The sequence below is a fragment of the Notothenia rossii genome, assembly GCF_949606895.1.
Source record: "Notothenia rossii genome assembly, chromosome: 5".
NCBI classification, from domain to species: domain Eukaryota; kingdom Metazoa; phylum Chordata; class Actinopteri; order Perciformes; family Nototheniidae; genus Notothenia; species Notothenia rossii.
Window position 1 is genome coordinate 72131207 of NC_136903.1, and position 20019 is coordinate 72151225.

The window sequence follows — 20019 nt, forward strand, 5'->3', positions numbered from 1 at the left end:
CATCTCCAAACAGCTAATTGTGTGATTAGGACGTCACTAAACACAGCCAATGCCATATGATATTTTAGGTAGCATAACTGCTCAGCGGGTCGGCATCGCTGTGACGTAGAAGGGGGCGGGGCTTGGCGGGCAGCGGGAGGCCGTTGTTAGCAGGATCAGTCAGATCAGACAGAGACAAGGCGCGGGGAACCTTCACTTTGCACGGGCGACTGAAACTTCACTGCTAAGATGTCTGACGACGAGAAAGAGCAGACCATAGCAGAGGACCTGGTTGTCACCAAGTACAAGATGGGTGGTGACATCGCCAACCGTGAGTACAGTTAAAAGAGTAGCCGTTGATGCTGCTCTCTCCGGCCTGCAGACAGCTAACGTTAGTTTCCCCACAGCAGCAGCAGCAGCAGCAGCCATGTGGTTAACATGCGAGCCACACACATGCTGTCCTCACTGGCTACCAAACAGGCACAGCTGCTTTACTCTAAGCTAATGCTAGGTCCTCTTTCACTGTTCATCAATGTTGGCGTTTTAGGCTTTACTGGAGGGAACTGCCTGTCTTTAGACTAAAGTGAGATGCTAACTAGCTAACCAGCTAGCTCAGCCTGTTGCCCAGTGCTGTCAGCTTAACATTAAGATAAGCAAATGCTAAAAGATAAGCAGGCAGCAACTCTAACATTACTTTTATGTGCAGTTTTCCTCTTGACATCACTAGTATGAGCTCTTTATTTTCCTTGACAGCTCATTAATTGACATTTAACTAACAAGCTGATTCATCTGCTGCACTAATAATAGTTTCACTTGGCATGTTATTGTAACGTTATTCATGGGAGATTATCGTAAGCCAGGCGTTTGACTTTTCTACGTCATCATTCAATGCACATACAAATAATGCCTTGTTTATTTGTGATTTGGAGTTGTAGATATGAATAAAATAAAAGTCTCTACAAAATTATATTTTGAAAAATGAATCAACAGTGAAATGGATATAAAGAGTGATTTATTAATAGAACATCTTGAACCATCTGGTTAATTCGGGAAATGACTTCACTTGACTGTAATGCAGCCTTTAATACAAAAAAACAAACACTTGAGCCATATTAAAAGTGGGGTAGGTAATTTTGGAGAAACCAGCTCGAGTGCACTAGAATTTGAAAATACACAGCCAGAAGAAATCTGCTACTTCCTTACAGAGCCCCTCCTCCAACACACGAACGCGCACATGACCAATGAGGGCACGAGATAAGTTTGTGCACAGATCGAAGGCTGACAGGCAGGTGATTGGTTGTGCTTTTTACAGTGCTACGGCTTCCACAGATGACTTTTTCATGGATTTGTGTTCAAAGCACTTAAGATATTCATTGCTATCGGGATGTTAAGAGCATTCCATGGAATATAACAAAAAGTGTTTCTCAAGCCGGTTTCTCAAACTTACCTACCCCACCTTTAAGATAATAGAAACATAAGACCTATTTAATTCTCATCTTATATTTCAACATCGCATTACTGCTCCACGTGGTTCCTATACTGAATCTCATATCAATTTTCTCGGTGTGTCACCCAGAGGCTCTTCGTCTGGTTGTGGAAACAGCCATGCCCGGGGTGTCGGTGCTCAGCCTCTGTGAGAAGGGGGATGCCTATATCATGGCTGAGACTGGAAAGGTCTTCAAGAAGGAAAAGGAAATGAAAAAAGGTGAGCCAAAATTGAAACTAGTAGTAAGGCTGTTTTTAATTCTGGTGAACTGAGGTGGACCCAGAAAGAGGATTCCAATTGTTGATTCTCAGCCCTGTTTTCATGCTAAACTTGTGGATGATTTCCAAATGAAGACATGGTGGTTTTCTTTTCCCTCTTCTAGGCATTGCGTTTCCCACCAGCGTCTCAGTCAATAACTGTGTTTGCCACTTCTCTCCCCTGAAGAGTGACCCTGACTTCACACTTAAAGATGGGGATCTGGTCAAAATGTAGGCACCACTCTCGGCAAAAATGTCCCCCCTGTTCTTCCCGTTGTGTCTTGAGTCTGCCAGTGTGTTGTCCTCCCTTCTTTCTATGTGCCATCTTGACTTGTATGTGGGGGTTTCTCTTGGCTGTTGCCTGTCTGCTTCATCAGTAAGCGCTCGTCTCCTGTCTGTCCTGTGTGTCAAACGACAAGTAAGGTTGGACATTTTTAGAATGGGGGTTTTTCGGCTGTTTTTTAAATGGTATGTTAGTTTTTATGCCCATCCAACTGCTCGATTGCAGTTATCAAATTTTTCTAAATGTTTTGCTTTGAAAAGTCAGCTCATCTTATTTGATGTATTGCCACTTGTGTTTTTGTCCTTTTGTATCGTTGTTTGTGCTTCGTGTGTATTTGCAAGGTTGTAAATATGTTTGTTGTTGTTGCCTGTGGTGATGTGGTCATACAATATGTTTGTATGTTTCGCAGTACTCACGCACTCATAGCCTTCTGTCTGTTCAATTTATTACAGTCTCTAGTGCTGCTACCTTGAATTCACAATAAATCCTTCAATATATTCCAGCTGATGTACAGGCAAAACGGAATTCACCTTTCAGTATATCTAACATTTAATGGCCTTAACAGATTCAATTGTTGTTGTTTGATTATTTATTTATTTTATATCTTCCTGCATCAACATACGTTGTCTACACAGCTGGACAGCTCTCATCTCTTCTTTTTTTCTTTTCTTTGTGTAGAGATCTAGGGGTTCATGTCGATGGCTTCATTGCCAATGTTGCCCACAGCTTTGTGGTGGGAGCCAGTAAGGTGAGCTCCTTGTTTAGAAAAAAGAAAGGAAACTGTTTTAGATACACCTTTGGTGTTTTTCATAGATAAAGACATCTTTAATTCCCCTTCTCTCTGTGTCTCATTCCTGCAGGAGAACCCCATCACAGGCAAGAAAGCTGATGTAATCAAAGCAGCCCATCTGTGTGCAGAAGCAGCTCTTCGGCTTGTTAAACCTGGAAGCCAGGTACGTGGAACAACTTGTTCACAGGCTCTTCTCCATATCAGAGTCCTGCATCGGGTACCCGACTGGTGACCCGCAAAAAAAGTGATTTGCGGGTGGTTTTTCAAACATTTTTTTCCAGGTTCGGTTATGGGTAAAACAAAGAAGATGCGGGTCGGTTCGCGGGTGTTGCATAATAAGTATATAATAATAATTTAATGTTTAAATCCTCAGACCTCTCCCCCTCGGGACCGCGCATGATCATAATCTGCACTGCATCAATCTGCTGCTGAGCGCGCCACATTCGAAATGGCTGAGGTGAAGCTCTCTAGCGGAGGATACAGCATTGTCAATATCTCTTCCTCAAGAGCGAAATCTAACGTCTGTGAGGCTTTTGGTGTCATCCTAGATGGAGAAAGTAACCAACATCCCACGCTTTTTGAGGCATACGCAACTGACGGGTCGGGTCGGTTTGCGGAACAAATTGGCAATATGTGCGGGGGGCGGGTTCGGTGTTGCACGTCGCAGGTGCGGAGCGGGTCTTGAAATTCAGACCCATGCAGGACTCTGCTCCATTAAGATAGGAAACTGTCATACAACTTTTTGAACAGTATGTTTTTAACAGTTGATTACCCTGAACTTTAAGTATAATTCAACTGAAAAACCAATACAAAAATAATAATAATCGTTTTATTTCGATTATGTTGTTTTCATAATCGTTGCAAGCCCAAATCGTAATTGCGATTTACAATACGATTTAATTGAGCAGCCCTAACATCAGGCTTGTCTCAGTCAGTAGGGGCTTGGACTGTGTGCCGTAGGGTCGCTGGTTCAAGTCCCTGACCAGACCTAAATAAGGAGTGTGGACTGTTACTCGGAGAGGTCCCAGTTCACCTCCTGCCCTGCCGTGGTGCCCTTGAGCAAGGCACCGGACAACCCCCACAGCTCCCCGGGCGCTGTGCAACAGCTGCCTACTGCTCCTAGTACTAGACTCCTGGTACTAGGATGGATTAAAAGCAGAGAACGCATTTCACCATGTGCTGTGCTCTGCATGTGTGACCATTTAAAGAGGATTTCATACCTCCCAATTATTAATATTATTAAACACAATGTAACAAATAAACATGGATTTTCTCTGATGCTTTTCCCTCATTTTTAATTGCTCAGTCAGTGCTACACTGTTTTTTATGTAAAATGTAATTTTTCTGTCTCAGAACTCAAAAGTGACAGAAGCCTGGAACAAGATCGCCAAGTCGTTCAAATGCACACCAATAGAGGGTGAGTGTCTTTACAGCGTCTGTGTCTCAAGTGTTCACATTTACATGATTGTGGTTCTTTTTGCATCTCTTTACAGAACAATGACTTTTAGGAGTTCTTAACATGCAAGTGGGTGATTTTTTTTTTTTTTAAATCTTGTTTTAGTAAGCGTTTTTTCTTCCTGGCCCTTTGTTTAAAGGTATGCTGTCTCATCAGCTAAAGCAACACATCATCGATGGAGAGAAGACCATAATTCAGAACCCGTCAGACCAGCAAAGGTACATGTAGTAATTGTTTTGTACAAAGAAGAAACAAAAAGAGATCTGAGGCTGTGAATAACCGTACCAATCTTGAGTATGAATGTACAAAACTGTTAACCATTGGTTTTCACTGGCTGCTGTTTATTTTCAGGAAGGACCATGAGAAGGCGGAGTTCGAGGTACATGAAGTCTATGCTGTGGATGTCTTGATTAGCACTGGAGAAGGGAAGGTCAGTGTGCTCTGTGGTTACTTAACCCACATCTGCAGAACGTGTAACTAAAAACTCTTTTTGTGTTCAAAACAGATACTTATAATGTTCACCTTCTGTTATTTAAAATTAGGCAAGAGATGCAGGTCTAAGGACCACCATTTATAAGAGGGACCCCAGTAAGCAGTACGGCTTGAAGATGAAAACTTCCCGTATGGTCTTCAGCGAGGTGGAACGACGCTTTGATGCCATGCCCTTTACTCTCCGGTATGAATCCAATTCTGTTTGTAACAAATGTACATGGGCAACCACCTGCTCATATTTTAAAAGGGATTGACAGGAAGTTGAGTATTAACCCTCTGAGCCCTTAAGCACACCAGCAGGTTTGAGAAGCATTTTTTTCAGAAATCTGACGAAATTATACCTATTCACACCCATAAACAGACAGATCACCCTATCCTCACATTATTAGGAATAACTCATTAAAATGTTGCCAACAAATAAACTATTTGCGCCAACCAGCCTAGTGCTACTTGCTTTGATTGACTTGGCTGAGAGGTATTAACAGGGGGTCTTAAAAAGTCTTACATTTGATAATCAGAATTTAAGGCCTTAAAAAGTCTTAAATATGATCAAAAAAATAAGAAGGTCTCAAAAATGATCGGATTTGAAAGGTACTTCTGTGTTGCGATCACGTCTAACTGTGTTTTGGGGGAAAAAGGTCCGGGCTGCAAAGTAACCAGTATGGTAATAGCCTTTTCAGTTCCCCCCAACAATTTGTATTGAAATAAATCAACATGGAACCAGTAATCACTAACTTTGCATCCCCCCGGCCCCTTATCGGAGAACACCCAGCTAGTAACCTAGCAACCAAGCTTCAGCTAGCGAGAGCACGCTCGTGAACCGTTGTGCCGGTGTTATGCATGCCCGCCGAGATAAGCATGCACCTCGCGGGAGCGCGCACAGGTTTTTGGCTAACACAGTTCTGTGTGCTGTAAGGCTGTACCCGAATATTCGTTCGTTGGAGTACTATTCGGGTTTCAATTTCGTTATTCTTTTTTTTTTTTCGCTTTTTTTTTTTTTCAAATTGAATTTATTGAAATCTCGAATATCAACGTGCTTGTGCCTCTTCGGGGGGTGCTAACACTCAACCATAAACGTTATAGTTTACTTTCTCCGTCTTTATATGTAGATATTACTTTTCTCTGTTCTCTGTCATGTTGTTTCCAATGCAACAACAACTTCCTGTCAACAGCGCTACCTCTCCTTCAAAAAGCATGTCCATAAATAGCAAGCCAAACCAAATTATACTTAAGACATATACAACTGCAACGAAAGTAACAAACACAATGCGATATCCTTTTCAATTTCAATGAACACAAATTGGGTTACATTTAGTGCTGCGTACCGGTACGCCGAACCGGTACTGGACTTGTGAAAAGTTTCGGTTCAAGTCCGGTTAAAACCGGAACGTCGGGAACCGGTACTTACGTATATTCTCCTTTTTGTTCTAAACCATCTAAAACCTTCCATAGATCGAGAAATTTGCGCTGAGAAAAGACGAAAAACATTGTTTTGGCTTCTGATATGGCGGCCATTACTGAGCTCACGAAGTCTCGCAAAATATCGCAACTGCTCGCGAGATCTGTGTGACGTCAAGGGAAGCTGGACACTGACAGCATGGGATGCTGGTTGCCATATTTGGTAGTGTAGCTAAGCTAACTCCTTTGTATGTATGGTGATATAGTGTCTGCCGAAAGAGCAACACTTCACCCAGAAAATGTCAATATGTTGTTGTTCTTGAACAAGAACACATAGACTTGTACTCTTGCATATTGAGTCTTGTATGTACATCACTATGTATGTAGTTGTGTTGTGTAGTTAGTAAGTAACACATGTAGAGTTCTAGAAAAGACATGGTGTAGACACAAGTTGGAAGGGGGCACAATAAACCTGACGAGTTTGAATTTGAGTTGATTATGAGTTTATTTTCAATTGATAATTAGCTCACAGTAAGTTCACTTTAGTTACTCACACCACTTGACACAAGTCCGGACTTATAAGTCCGGACTTGAACCTGAACCTCTGGACTTGAGTCCGGACCTGAACCTGAATGTGAGTCCAGGTACACAGCACTAGTTACATTAACAAATAACTATAAAACAACAATACTGTAGAATGTAAATGAATACACCGAAATACTCGTGTTGAAGCGGTTTGCTGCTAATTACTACTACGCCGCCGCGCTGGCCGAATATTCGCTGCTGATTACTACCAAATATCCGGAGCCCGAAAAAAGATATTCGGGACAGCCCAAGTGTGCTGTTATGTTCAGTCGTCGTTCTTATGTTGAACGTGAATACATTTACTTTGAAAGTAATTATGGGACGTATTTCTTCTTTCATAGCAATTTTCCTTCATACTTTCTTGCTGTGAAATAGGTCTTAAATGCTATTCAAAGTTGTCTTACATTTGAGTTGGTGAAACCTGCAGGAACCCTGATTAAAGATGTACATATCGGTTAATGACTTTATCCTGTGGAGCCCTGAAAAAAAAAACTAATATTAGTAACACTTGGAGTGCTCGGAAAAAATATCATCTTTTATGTAATCCATATATTCAACATTTTTGTAAAATAAATTATGAAAGAAATCAAACTAGAGTATTTTTGATAAATAAAAATGATTTCTGACCTATCTGTTGAACTGACATTTTGGGATTGTGTTCTACTTCTAACAATGATTCAGCTGTTTCTAGAGGTGCAGGACTAATGTTGCAATATTGAAAACAATAGGCCATATAAGTAAAACATTTCCCAGGAACAATAAAAGCCCTGAGACCGCGTGGGGTTCAGAGGGTCAAATATTTTGGCTTGAGCACTTTCTTTATTCCACCATTATTTTCAATCAGGGCGTTTGAGGATGAGGCCAAAGCCCGACTGGGTGTGGTGGAGTGTGCCAAACACGAACTGCTTCAGCCCTTCGGTGTGCTACACGAGAAAGAGGGTGAGTGTTCACCTCTTATAATGCTTTTGTCTTTTGACAGCTTTACTTTTTATTTACGTCTCCTTCCTTCTGTGTCTTTGTTCTTAGGAGAGTGTGTAGCTCAGTTTAAGTTCACAGTGCTGCTGATGGCCAACGGGCCTCACAGAATCACCAACGGGCTCTTCGATCCGGAGCTCTACAAGTCAGAGCATGAGGTGCAGGACGCAGAGCTGAGGGTGAGATAGTTAACTCACTTCTGGCATACTTACAAGCGTCTTTGTCACACAGAAATTGCCTGCACTGAAGATCATATTTATTTGTATACTAAAATGTCTCTGTCCTTTCCACCAGACTTTGTTAGAGAGTTCTGCAAGCCGTAAAACACAGAAGAAGAAGAAAAAGAAGGTACATTATTTTTCTAACAAGGAACCCTCACCCCATTGACCTCGCTGTCTTTTTGCGTCCCCTCACTGATATGTTCCTCTCTCTTTCACCCTATACAGGCCTCAAAGACAGCAGAAACCGCAACTGGACAGCCAGCCGAGGAAACGGAAGCCGTAGAATAAATAAATACTGCTTTCCCATACACGGAGGAGCCCAAAGAGAAGCATGAGAAAAAACAACAAATTTCCCCAAACTCTCTGCCCGTTACACACCTTTTTCTTTTCGCAATGGCAACCGAGGAATTTTAGATCCTACATGGATGCTTAACCCTTTACTGCACTATTGAAAAGTACTGTTGCTTTTTCTTCTCTAACCTCAGTAGGAAATAAACGATATTTGCAAATAGTTTTACATCTTTGCAAAGACTTGTTGCCAAATGTTATGTGAGCGACTGGGTGTTTCTTTGTTGTTGTTTTTTTTTTTTATATTTTGTCCTCTTTGGTTTTATCATATGCATCTGAAAATGTTCTTTCAAGTTACACTGACTCTTACAGTGGGCGTAAATGGATCAGCTTTCTTTTTTTTAACATCCAACCAGCATTATTGGATACGACAGATACGTGAATCAAATTCTTAAACTTAGTCTTCCTTTGTCTAAAAGAACACGTTTCTCATGAAATTACAAAAAGTTATGTAAACATTTTTATATGTAAACAAAGAATCAGTTATAATGAAATATTTCTATATTTTACTGGAAGGTTTACAAGCTCTCAGTCACCTTAAGTGTAAGATCAAGTGATGATGGTGAGTTTGTCATCCAGTTTATTGTGAATATAAACTTGTTTTTTTATTAACTATATTATGCAGTAAAGGGTTAAATTATCAATTCAAACAAAACCATATCGACACTTGACAGTGAATTCATCAACTGTAATTGAAAAGTTGTCTTTTCTGTATGTAGTCAGGGTTAGTCTTCCATCATAGGCCTTACAACTTTGGTTAAATGTACAATGTTTCAACCACTTGACTCTTAACACAAAGTATTACCTGAGCACAAGACTGTGTAAACAAGCAAAAAACATACCATATCAGTTTGATGTTGGGGATCAAAACTGCTATTTACTGCCATCCCCTTGAATTTTATGAAAATATATATATACGTTCTAGTTTTGAAAACGTTTTTTCTATTGATGACATCTGCTAATTTCTTTACTACGTCATAAGCCTTGTGAAGAGTGAAAACTGAAGTGGGCCAACTTCGAAGGTTTTATGGGTCTCTTCAGTGGACCATTAAGATCCTTTAAGGTCTGAGTTTGATTTCGAGGTCTGGGTCTTGAAAGAAAGTCAAATCCTGCATTGTAGCTCAATCAGTGGGCAATGAACATCTAAGGAAATAAAAACATTTTCATACATTTCTGTTGGGTTTTTGCTGTGTTTTGTCAAACTTCAGTATTGGAAAAAGTATTAGCCCCTTGTACTAATCTATTTGGGATATAATTCGTAACATCTCAGTATGTATTACGCGATTATAGTAACATTATATATACATTTGATTTAACTTAACAAAAACACTGACATTCCTGTCTTTTTATATGATTGATTTTCCAACAAATTTACAAAAGAATGATGTGGTAATGATATCACAAATGTAACCTCTGCTTAGCATTATGTTAGTGTTTTGCATACAATATAAGCACAGAAAACATTTAGTTGATAATACAATGATGACAGTGTACTTTATTCTTAACATTACAAATAAAAAGCACAGAGTAAGTCAATCGTACATTGAAAAATAAACAGAACAATTATAGGAAGCTGTAGATCAACTGATGAGCCTTCAAATGTGATTAAAAGGAAGATAATAGTCTGGCACCTTGAAATAATAGTTGCATGAAAAGATCAAGATTAAACCTTATCTCATTTCTAAAGATTTGTATGTAATTATTTAGAAAATAAAACGTACAGGCATGGCCAAGGTTCAAGGTTCAAGGCTTTTCTTAGTCATAGGTACATAGTTACAGTGAGTTGAATGAGGATGAAAATCTTAGGTCCCAGGTCAGCGCAGTTATTGCTGTCTGTATAATAATAATAGTTATTATTATAATAATATTAATAATAATAATAATAATAGTTATGAGTAATATTACTATGATTATTTTTATAAGTAGAAGTATTTTAAAAATAAATTAACAATTATAATAATAATAAGTGAATTCTCTATGTAGGTGTAACGTTAAAACGTCAGCCTTTCAAAACAAAACACAAGGTCTATTGATTCCAAAAATATTATACTTGCTTTTGTTAAAGGTCCTGAAAGCTGTTCCCAGTTTCAGTATCGTTTTGAAAAAAAACAACTATTATTTATTTAAACTGGGCGACCTTCCTTGACTACATTTCCCAGCGATTGTAGGAAAAACAACAGTTGGCGGTTGAGCATGACGTCATTTTTTGTATAAAAGCCGCCCTCGCTCTTCGTCACATCCTCTTTCCATTGCTCTTCTCGCGCTGAGGTACGTTGATCATTTTAACTGCTATCTGAATCCAAACTAATCTTTATGTTTTACAAGTCATCCGCAGTTACTAATAATTGTATATGTATTGTTTTCACAGAACCTTCTCCTCACGATGAGAGCCAAGGTGAGTTGACCAACCTGTGTTGGTATATTAGTGTTGGTCTTCTTCCTGTCCTAGACAATGCTGCTAGCTAGCATCTCATTAGCACTGCCTGTGCTGCTTTTTCTTAACTTAATAACTGAAAACTTGTTGCTAGACGAAGCTGTTTCTTCTGTAGTTATTCTAACAATAGCTAATCTTCAGTTTGTACTTCTATTTGTGTTGAACGATGTGTGAAGGCTTTTGGCGCAGCAAGGCCCGCTTCAGTACATGCTAAAATGCTAGCTAGGGAAGCCCTCCTTGATATCTTGTCTGTTAATGAAAGGAAGACGTCTTTTGGTGACTGATTTAACTGCTTTAATGTGTTCATCACCTTTATAGTCAGCACTGCCGTATGTGGTTGCATTAGTATTATAAGAAGCATGCAGTCAATAAGGGGAGCAAACACATGGCCCAGTGAATGCACTTGCTGTGATGTTGAGCTAATAAATATTTCTCTTTTCTTCTTACAGTGGAGGAAGAAGCGTATGCGCAGGTAAGCAATGATTCAATTTATTTAATACAAATAAGTTGCTAGTAAATGTTTCATATGATTTTGATGCATGCACTATTGAAAATCTGAGTTGTGGGGCTAAACAAATCGAGTCAACTGTATCACAGTAGGTGCAACAGTTGTTTATAAAAGTGTTAAAGATACTTAATTGGTAATATGGTGCAGTGAAAAAAATCCAGACTTACTAAAGGTTCCGGTTCTTTAAAAAGACATGCACCATTATATGGCAATGAATACATTTATGGGGGGAAATCAATCACATTGCTTTTACAACATTTATTTCAATATCTGTATTAACAGCCTATTCCACAGACATGGCCCTTGGATACACTAAATGATTCATGTTGTAGATATTTCCAAATGGGGATCTAAGTAATTACTTTAATTGTGCACATTTTGACTTAACCTCACAACTGAATACTTTAAAATGGCCTTATGCACTGTAAATCAGTCAGCCTCATGACTTTGAAATGTAAGCATTCATTAGCTTTAATGAGCTGTCAAAAACAGGTGGCATTTTAAAAACTATTTTCCTTTGGGCTGACTTAAACATTAATAAGGGATATTATACTTTACCCTAAATTTAGTGTTATGGGTTAATTGAATTGGCAATTAAACTTATAAGGTCACTAAGATGTCAGTGTATTCTTAAATGGCTATTGTGCATTAACTTGAACATTTATTGACCTGCTGTATTGTTTCTTCTAACAGACTGAAGCGTAAGAGGAGAAAGATGAGGCAGAGGTCGAAGTAGGCCCTCTTCTTCTTCAGCTGTATTCCCATCGGAGCCTCCCCTGATGACTGAAGCGTGCGGCTGAAGTGAAGCCTCCATCAGTGGATCGAAGGCCTACACCTGATTTCTGCTGACTGTGTGCCTCATGGAGCCGGCTGTTAATGTCTGACTGGACGAGGCTAAGATGCTGGACGACCTCCCGACATCAGAATTACAGCTGCGTTGTTAATGGACCAGAACACAACTGTCATGTGGTGTATTTAACAATAAATGGAACACTTTTAAAAATTGACCCACGGTTTCAGTTCGTTTTTCTTCTCAGTTCTTTTAGCTGCTATTCCGAGGCCTCAGTAGCTTGGTCTGAAACATGGCTCTGGCATGTGTCAGTCATGTTACTAGAGTCTCTTTTGGTGTGTGAACTAAATAAATTCTGCTAAGAGTCTGGACCAAAGTGTTTACATGAGTTTACAATTACTGTACATTAGTGAGACTTGTGGTACAGCTCCATAAGTTTAAACTCTAAAGGCTGAGATAAAGCCCAATACATGTACTCAGTCAATTGCTGGTAGAGCCAGTGTTTTACTAAACACAAGTGGCTATATATCCATTTCGCTGCAGTCTATGGTCGGATTAATTTGGCTGAAATGCTATAATCCAGGAAAACTCTTAGTCTTGGCCTTGCAAATTTTACTTGTATTGCTGTAATCCCTCTTAACAGATGGTAGGGATATTATTTTGTTCCAGCAGGAGTGTCAAGCATTACACAAAATGTGCAATAAGGTACAAATATAATAAACCTTCCACCTCCAATTGAATACACTATACTCGTCGAGTGAGCATTTAGCTGTGTTCACATCAAGGACTTTCTGTGAAACAAGATTGTCTCTCCCTTGAGTTTGATTACTGTCAAAAGGAGCACTGGATGCCACTTGAGACTTTAAATGCTCTAGTAATGTATTTTGATAACACCTTTTAAAACACATTTAACAGCATTATTCAGAGGTTTACAAACAAGGAGGGATAAATTACTGAAGGTGGAGCAATTCAATATATTGTTATATTTCTTTGAAATGTATATGAAATACACCTTTATAACCTGTATATATGTCGCCTGAATTGGGGATTGGGAGAGTGTACATTGGTAAAGTAAAACGTAACAACCAAATAATTGGCAGGGTTTGATATTGAAAGATCATTATTGATTTCATAACACCAATGAAAAGTAAGAATACTGACAAAGAAACAATGTAAGGAAATGAACATCACAGTCATCTTAATAGCCAATAAACTCAAAATAAATTCAGATTAAATTATACAAAAAGTGGTTAGGGTTAGGGTTGTACTCATTTTTTATATAAATACCGCCCTCACTCTTTGGCACATCCTCTTTCCATTGTTCTTCTCCCACTGAGGTTCTCACAGAACCTTCTCCTCACGATGAGAGCCAAGGTGAGTTGACCTACCTGTGTTGGTATATTAGTGTTGATCTTCTTCCTGTCCTAGACAATGCTGCTAGCTAGCATCTCATTAGCACTGCCTGTGCTGCTTTTTCTTAACTTAATAACTGGAAACGTTTTGCTAGACGAAGCTGTTTCTTCTGTAGTTATTCTAACAATAGCTAATTTTCAGTTTTTACTTCTAATTGTGTTGAAAGATGTGTGAAGGCTTTTGGTGCAGGAAGGCCCGCTTCATGCTAAAATGCTAGCTAGGGAAGCCCTCCTTGACATCCTGTCTGTTAATGAAAGGAAGAAGTAGTTTTGGTGACTGACTTAACTGCTTTAATGTGTTCATCACCTTTTTATAGTCAGCACTGCAGTATGTGGTTGCATTACTATTGTGAGAAGCGTGCAGTCCATAAGTGGGAGGAAACACATGGCCCAGTGAATGCACCTGCTGTGATGTTGAGCTAATAAATATTTATCTTTTCTTCCAGTGGAAGAAGAAGCGTATGCGCAGGTAAGCAATGATTCCATTTATTTAATACAAAAACTAAGTTACTAGTAAATGTTTCATATGATTTTGATGCATGCACTATTGAAAATCTGAGTTGTGGGGCTAAACAAATCGAGTCAACTGTATCACAGTAGGTGCAACAGTTGTTTATAAAAGTGTTAAAGATACTTAATTGGTAATATGGTGCAGTGAAAAAATCCAGACTTACTAAAGGTTCCAGTTCTTTAAAAAGACATGCACCATTATATGGCAATGAATACATTTATGGGGGGAAATCAGTCACATTGCTTTTACAACATTTATTTCAATATCTGTATTAACAGCCTATTCCACAGACATGGCCCTTGGATACACTAAATGATTCATGTTGTAGATATTTCCAAATGGGGATCTAAGTAATTACTTTAATTGTGCACATTTTGACTTAACCTCACAACTGAATACTTTAAAATGGCCTTATGCACTGTAAATCAGTCAGCCTCATGACTTTGAAATGTAAGCATTCATTAGCTTTAATGAGCTGTCAAAAACAGGTGGCATTTTAAAAAACTATTTTCCTTTGGACTGACTTAAACATTAATAAGGGATATTATACTTTACCCTAAATCTAGTGTTATGAGTTAATTGAATTGGCAATTAAACTTATAAGGTCACTAAGATGTCAGTGTATTCTTAAATGGCTATTGTGCATTAACTTGAACATTTATTGACCTGCTGTATTGTTTCTTCTAACAGACTGAAGCGTAAGAGGAGAAAGATGAGGCAGAGGTCGAAGTAGGCCCTCTTCTTCTTCAGCTGTATTCCCATCGGAGCCTCCCCTGATGACTGAAGCGTGCGGCTGAAGTGAAGCCTCCATCAGTGGATCGAAGGCCTACACCTGATTTCTGCTGACTGTGGGCCTCATTGAGCCGGCTCTGAACGTCTGACTGGACGAAGCTAAGATGCTGGACGACCTCCCGACATCAGAATTACAGCTGCGTTGTTAATGGACCAGAACACAACTGTCATGTGGTGTATTTAACAATAAATGGAACACTGTTAAAAATTGACCCACGGTTTCAGTTCGTTTTTCTTCTCAGTTCTTTTAGCTGCTATTCCGAGGCCTCAGTAGCTTGGTCTGAAACATGGCTCTGGCATGTGTCAGTTATGTTACTAGAGTCTCTTTTGGTGTGTGAACTAAATGCATTCTGCTAAGAGTCTGGACCAAAGTGTTTACAATTACTGTACATTAGTGAAACTTGTGGTACAGCTCCATAAATTAAAACTCTAAAGGCTGAGATAAAGCCCAATACATGTACTCAGTCAATTGCTGGTAGAGCCAGTGTTTTACTAAACACAAGTGGCTATATATCCATTTCGCTGCAGTCTATGGTCGGATTAATTTGGCTGAAATACTATAATCCAGGAAAACTCTTAGTCTTGGCCTTGCAAATTATACTTTTATTGCTGTAATCCCTCTTAACAGATAGTAGCGATATTATTTTGTTCCAGCAGGAGTGTCAAGCATTACACAAAATGTGCAATAAGGTACAAATATAATAAACCTTCCACCTCCAATTGAATACACTATACTCGTCGAGTGAGCATTTAGCTGTGTTCACATCAAGGACTTTCTGTGAAACAAGATTGTCTCTCCCTTGAGTTTGATTACTGTCAAAAGGAGCACTGGATGCCACTTCAGACTTTAAATATTCTAGTAATGTATTTTGATAACACCTTTTAAAACACATTTAACATCAGCATTATTCAGAGGTTTACAAACAAGGAGGGATAAAGAGTTACTGAAGGTGGAGCAATTAAATATGTTATATTTCTTTGAAATGTATATGAAATACACCTTTATAACGTGTATATATGTCGCCTGAATTGGGGATTGGGAGAGTGTACATTGGTAAAGTAAAATGTAACAACCAAATAATTGGCAGGGTTTGATATTGAAAGATCATTATTGATTTCATAACACCAATGAAAAGTAAGAATACTGACAAAGAAACAATGTAAGGAAATGAACATCACAGTCATCTTAATAGCCAATAAACTCAAAATAAATTCAGATTAAATTATACAAAAAGTGGTTAGGGTTAGGGTTGTACTCATTTTTTATATAAATACCGCCCTCACTCTTTGGCACATCCTCTTTCCATTGTTCTTCTCCCACTGAGGTTCTCACAGAACCTTCTCCTCACGATGAGAGCCAAGGTGAGTTGACCTACCTGTGTTGGTATATTAGTGTTGATCTTCTTCCTGTCCTAGACAATGCTGCTAGCTAGCATCTCATTAGCACTGCCTGTGCTGCTTTTTCTTAACTTAATAACTGAAAACGTTTTGCTAGACGAAGCTGTTTCTTCTGTAGTTATTCTAACAATGGCTCATTTTCAGTTTTTACTTCTAATTGTGTTGAAAGATGTGTGAAGGCTTTTGGTGCAGGAAGGCCTGCTTCATGCTAAAATGCTAGCTAGGGAAGCCCTCCTTGACATCCTGTCTGTTAATGAAAGGAAGAAGTAGTTTTGGTGACTGACTTAACTGCTTTAATGTGTTCATCACCTTTTTATAGTCAGCACTGCAGTATGTGGTTGCATTACTATTGTGAGAAGCATGCAGTCCATAAGTGGGAGGAAACACATGGCCCAGTGAATGCACTTGCTGTGATGTTGAGCTAATAATATATTTATCTTTTCTTCCAGTGGAAGAAGAAGCGTATGCGCAGGTAAGCAATGATTCCATTTATTTAATACAAAAACGAAGTTACTAGTAAATGTTTCATATGATTTTGATTCATGCACTATTGAAAATCTGAGTTGTGGGGCTAAACAAATCGAGTCAACTGTATCACAGTAGGTGCAAAATGTGTCTAATCTAATGAATTAGTTGTATGATGATGAGAAATCAAAACTTACAAAAGGATCCAGTTCTTTAAAAGACATTGCATCATTATGTCAATGAATATATTTATGGAAAACAAATCAATAGTCGCTTTGCTTTTACAACAGAACTTTATTTCAATGTCTGTATTAACAACCTATTCCACAGACATGGCCCTTGGATACACTAAATGATTCATGTTGTAGATATTTCCAAATGTGGATCTTAGTAATTAATTGTGCACATTTTGACTTAACCTCACAACTCAATACTTTAAAATAGCCTTATGCACTGTAAAGCAGTCAGCCTCATGACTTTGAAATGTAAGCATTCATTAGCTTTAATGAGCTGTCAAAAACAGAGGTGCCATTTTTAAATGCCATTTTCCTTTGGGCTGACTTAAACATTAATAAGGGATATTATACCTTTCCCTAAATGTAGTGTTATGGGGGTAACTTGATTGAATTGGCAATTAAACCTATAAGGTCACTAAGATGTCAAGTGTATTCTTAAATGGCTATTGTGCATTAACTTGAACATTTATTGACCTGCTGTATTGTTTCTTCTAACAGACTGAAGCGTAAGAGGAGAAAGATGAGGCAGAGGTCGAAGTAGGCCCTCTTCTTCTTCAGCTGTATTCCCATCGGAGCCTCTCCTGATGACTGAAGCGTGCGGCTGAAGTGAAGCCTCCATCAGTGGATCGAAGGCCTGCACTTGATTTCTGCTGACTGTGCGCCTCATGCAGCCGGCTGTGAACGTCTGACTGGACGAGGCTAAGATGCTGGACGACCTCCCGACATCAGATTTACAGTTGTTAATGGACCAGAATAATACTGTCATGTGGTGTATTTAACAATAAATGGAACACTTTTAAAAATGTACCCATGTTTTCAGTCCGCTTTGTCCTCAGTTCTTTTAGCTGCTAATCCGAGGCCTCAGTAGCTTGGTCTGAAACATGGCTCTGGCATGTGTCAGTCATATTACTAGTCTCTTTTGGGTGTGTGAAGCACACATGACCTAAATGCAGTGTAGTGATGTGTGGCTGCAGCCTGCTAAGAGTCTGGAACCAAGTGTTAAAAACATGAGTTTCCAATTACCTTAAAGGTGTCCTATCATGCAAAATGCACTTTTTGAAGTCTTTTATTCATAAATGTGTTGGGGGGGGGGGACTCACAAAGCGTCAGAAAATAAAACTCTCTCTTTTCCTCTGGAGTTGGGAGTGAGAATGGGTTGGTAGAACAGAGCTGATCCAGATTTGTCTGATATGATGTAATATCAGAAAAGTGGGCTGGCTTTACACCCAAGGCTCTCAGAAAAAATGTGTGTTTTTGACGCAATATGGTCTTTGTTTACATTAGCAAGCATCGCTAACACTCAGAGCTAACCTGTACTGGAGAGTATGGCCCTTTCTCATTTAATCAAAGCCCCCTCCTCGGTCCTCCGGTAGTGACCCGGAAATGAATTTCAGCGCGCAATGTTGAAGGCAACTCATTTCTCTAAATGCACTTCGAGGACCGATGATCGAGCGTCGAGGAGGCTCTCTGGAGGAGCTACTCTGATGGGTCCTCCACGGCTCCTTCGTGGATGCATTTCCGGGAACAGATGTTTCAAAGAGTGGTGACGCACTTATCTCAGCTAATGACAGCTCTGCATGCATCCCCTGGATTTTATTAACTGCTCTCATCGCAACGCGAAGTTTACAGTGAGAACAGCTGTGAGGTCCGTGCAGAAAGCAGAGCAGTGTGTAAAATATATATCACTCAGTATAACAGGCCTACTCTCTTTATTTGCTTTAGTTTAGTAGATATCTACAAACAAAGAGTCGATATTTTTCTAAAACCATTTAGTGGTTCACATAATAAAATACACAACGGCTGATTATATGCTTTAGGAGCTAGGTGTGTGTGGTAGGCTACAGTGTGTGCGTAGATGCAGCGGACAGACAGGTCTCAGTTGGTTTGGTGTCGTCTGCTTACTTTTAATACTTGTAAATAAAACTTATTTAATTTTTATTTAAATATATAAGTGGTCATGAACACATCTGTCCATCAGACAGAGTGCTGCTGTGCCTCCTGTCATCATTAATGGACGTCTCTTTAAAATGACCGCTCAGAGGAGGGGAGTTGAGAAATGAGAAAGGGCCTATGTGTAAAAAAGCAGGAAATTAAAAAAAGTAACCCTGTAGTAAACCCGCAAGAAAAAAAGTATTCGAGTACCATACTGTTTCAGAAATAATCCTTGAAGGGGTTTGGAAAATGATATGGCGTTTAATCAAGGCAGAATTTTGCTGCATCTGAGCAGAGCAAACGGCTCGTCAAAGACCTCACCGTTTGCCTGCGTGCTCAAAAGGGGGCGGGGCCAGCAGCTAGTTACAGAATCAGCACTTCTCTAACTGGGCTGAAATAGAGGGATATGAGGGATGTCTAAAATTCATGATCTGTTTGGTATTTTGAGCATAACACAAATACATGTTTTTATATATTTGTATGAGACTCATATATGCCTAAAAATAGCATGATAGGAGATATTTAAATTAGTAAGACTTGTGGTAAGTGAAAACTCTAAATACATGTGTTTAGTCTATGCATTGCTGTAATTCCTCTTTTTTAATAGATAGTTGGGATATTATCATGTTCCAACAGCAGTGTCAAGCATTACACAAAATGTTTTAAAATTGTGCAATAAGGTACAAATATAATACATCAACGTTAGCGGCAAGAAAGGAGAGTAAGAATAAAAAGTGACATGGATTTGCAGCTTGAAATGTGCTAACCTTCCACCTCCAATTTAATACACTCAACAACTTGTCTTTGTCGAGTGAGCACTTAGTTGTGTTCACATCAAGGACTTTCTGTGTCAGATTGTGTCTCACTTGAGTTTGATTACTAACAAAAGGAGCACTGGATGCCACTTCAGACTTTAAATGTTCTAGTAATATGTTTTTATAACATCTTTAGTAAAACACATTTTTCTTTAACATTTGCATTATCCAGGGGTTTACAAACTGGCTGGGATGAAGACTTACTGAAGGTGGAGAACCACAAAATGAAATATAGATCTTTTATTTTCTTGAAATGTATGATATGAAATACACCTTTATAACGTGTATATATGTTGCCTGAATTGGGGATTGGGAGGGTGTACATTGGTAAAGTAAAATGTAACAACCAAATAATCTGCAGGGTTTGATATTGTAAGATCATTATTGATTTCATAACACCAATGAAAAGTAAGAATACTGACAAAGAAACAATGTAAGGAAATTAATATCACAATC

General features: G+C 39.0%; 1 protein-coding gene and 2 long non-coding RNA genes across 3 annotated transcripts; all 3 read left to right on the plus strand.

The window, feature by feature from the left end:
* Positions 1-124: 124 nt before the first annotated feature.
* On the plus strand, positions 125-9440 carry pa2g4a (proliferation-associated 2G4, a). Its single transcript, XM_079683132.1, has 13 exons — positions 125-310; positions 1556-1684; positions 1848-1953; positions 2684-2753; positions 2866-2958; positions 4149-4212; positions 4391-4469; positions 4603-4681; positions 4794-4927; positions 7571-7665; positions 7753-7880; positions 7996-8049; positions 8148-9440. The coding sequence occupies exons 1-13, from the start codon at positions 229-231 to the stop codon at positions 8208-8210; spliced, it is 1176 nt and encodes a 391-aa protein (XP_079539258.1). The 5' UTR covers positions 125-228; the 3' UTR covers positions 8211-9440.
* A 999-nt stretch (positions 9441-10439) lies between these two features.
* Positions 10440-14929, plus strand: LOC307039835. The gene is made up of 6 exons (XR_013808346.1): positions 10440-10538; positions 10639-10665; positions 11154-11176; positions 11906-13376; positions 13861-13883; positions 14616-14929. It is a non-coding gene; the product is annotated as an uncharacterized lncRNA (long non-coding RNA).
* Positions 14930-15945: 1016 nt separating this feature from the next.
* On the plus strand, positions 15946-17623 carry LOC307039209. The gene is made up of 3 exons (XR_013808171.1): positions 15946-16079; positions 16565-16587; positions 17315-17623. It is a non-coding gene; the product is annotated as an uncharacterized lncRNA (long non-coding RNA).
* Positions 17624-20019: the final 2396 nt, after the last annotated feature.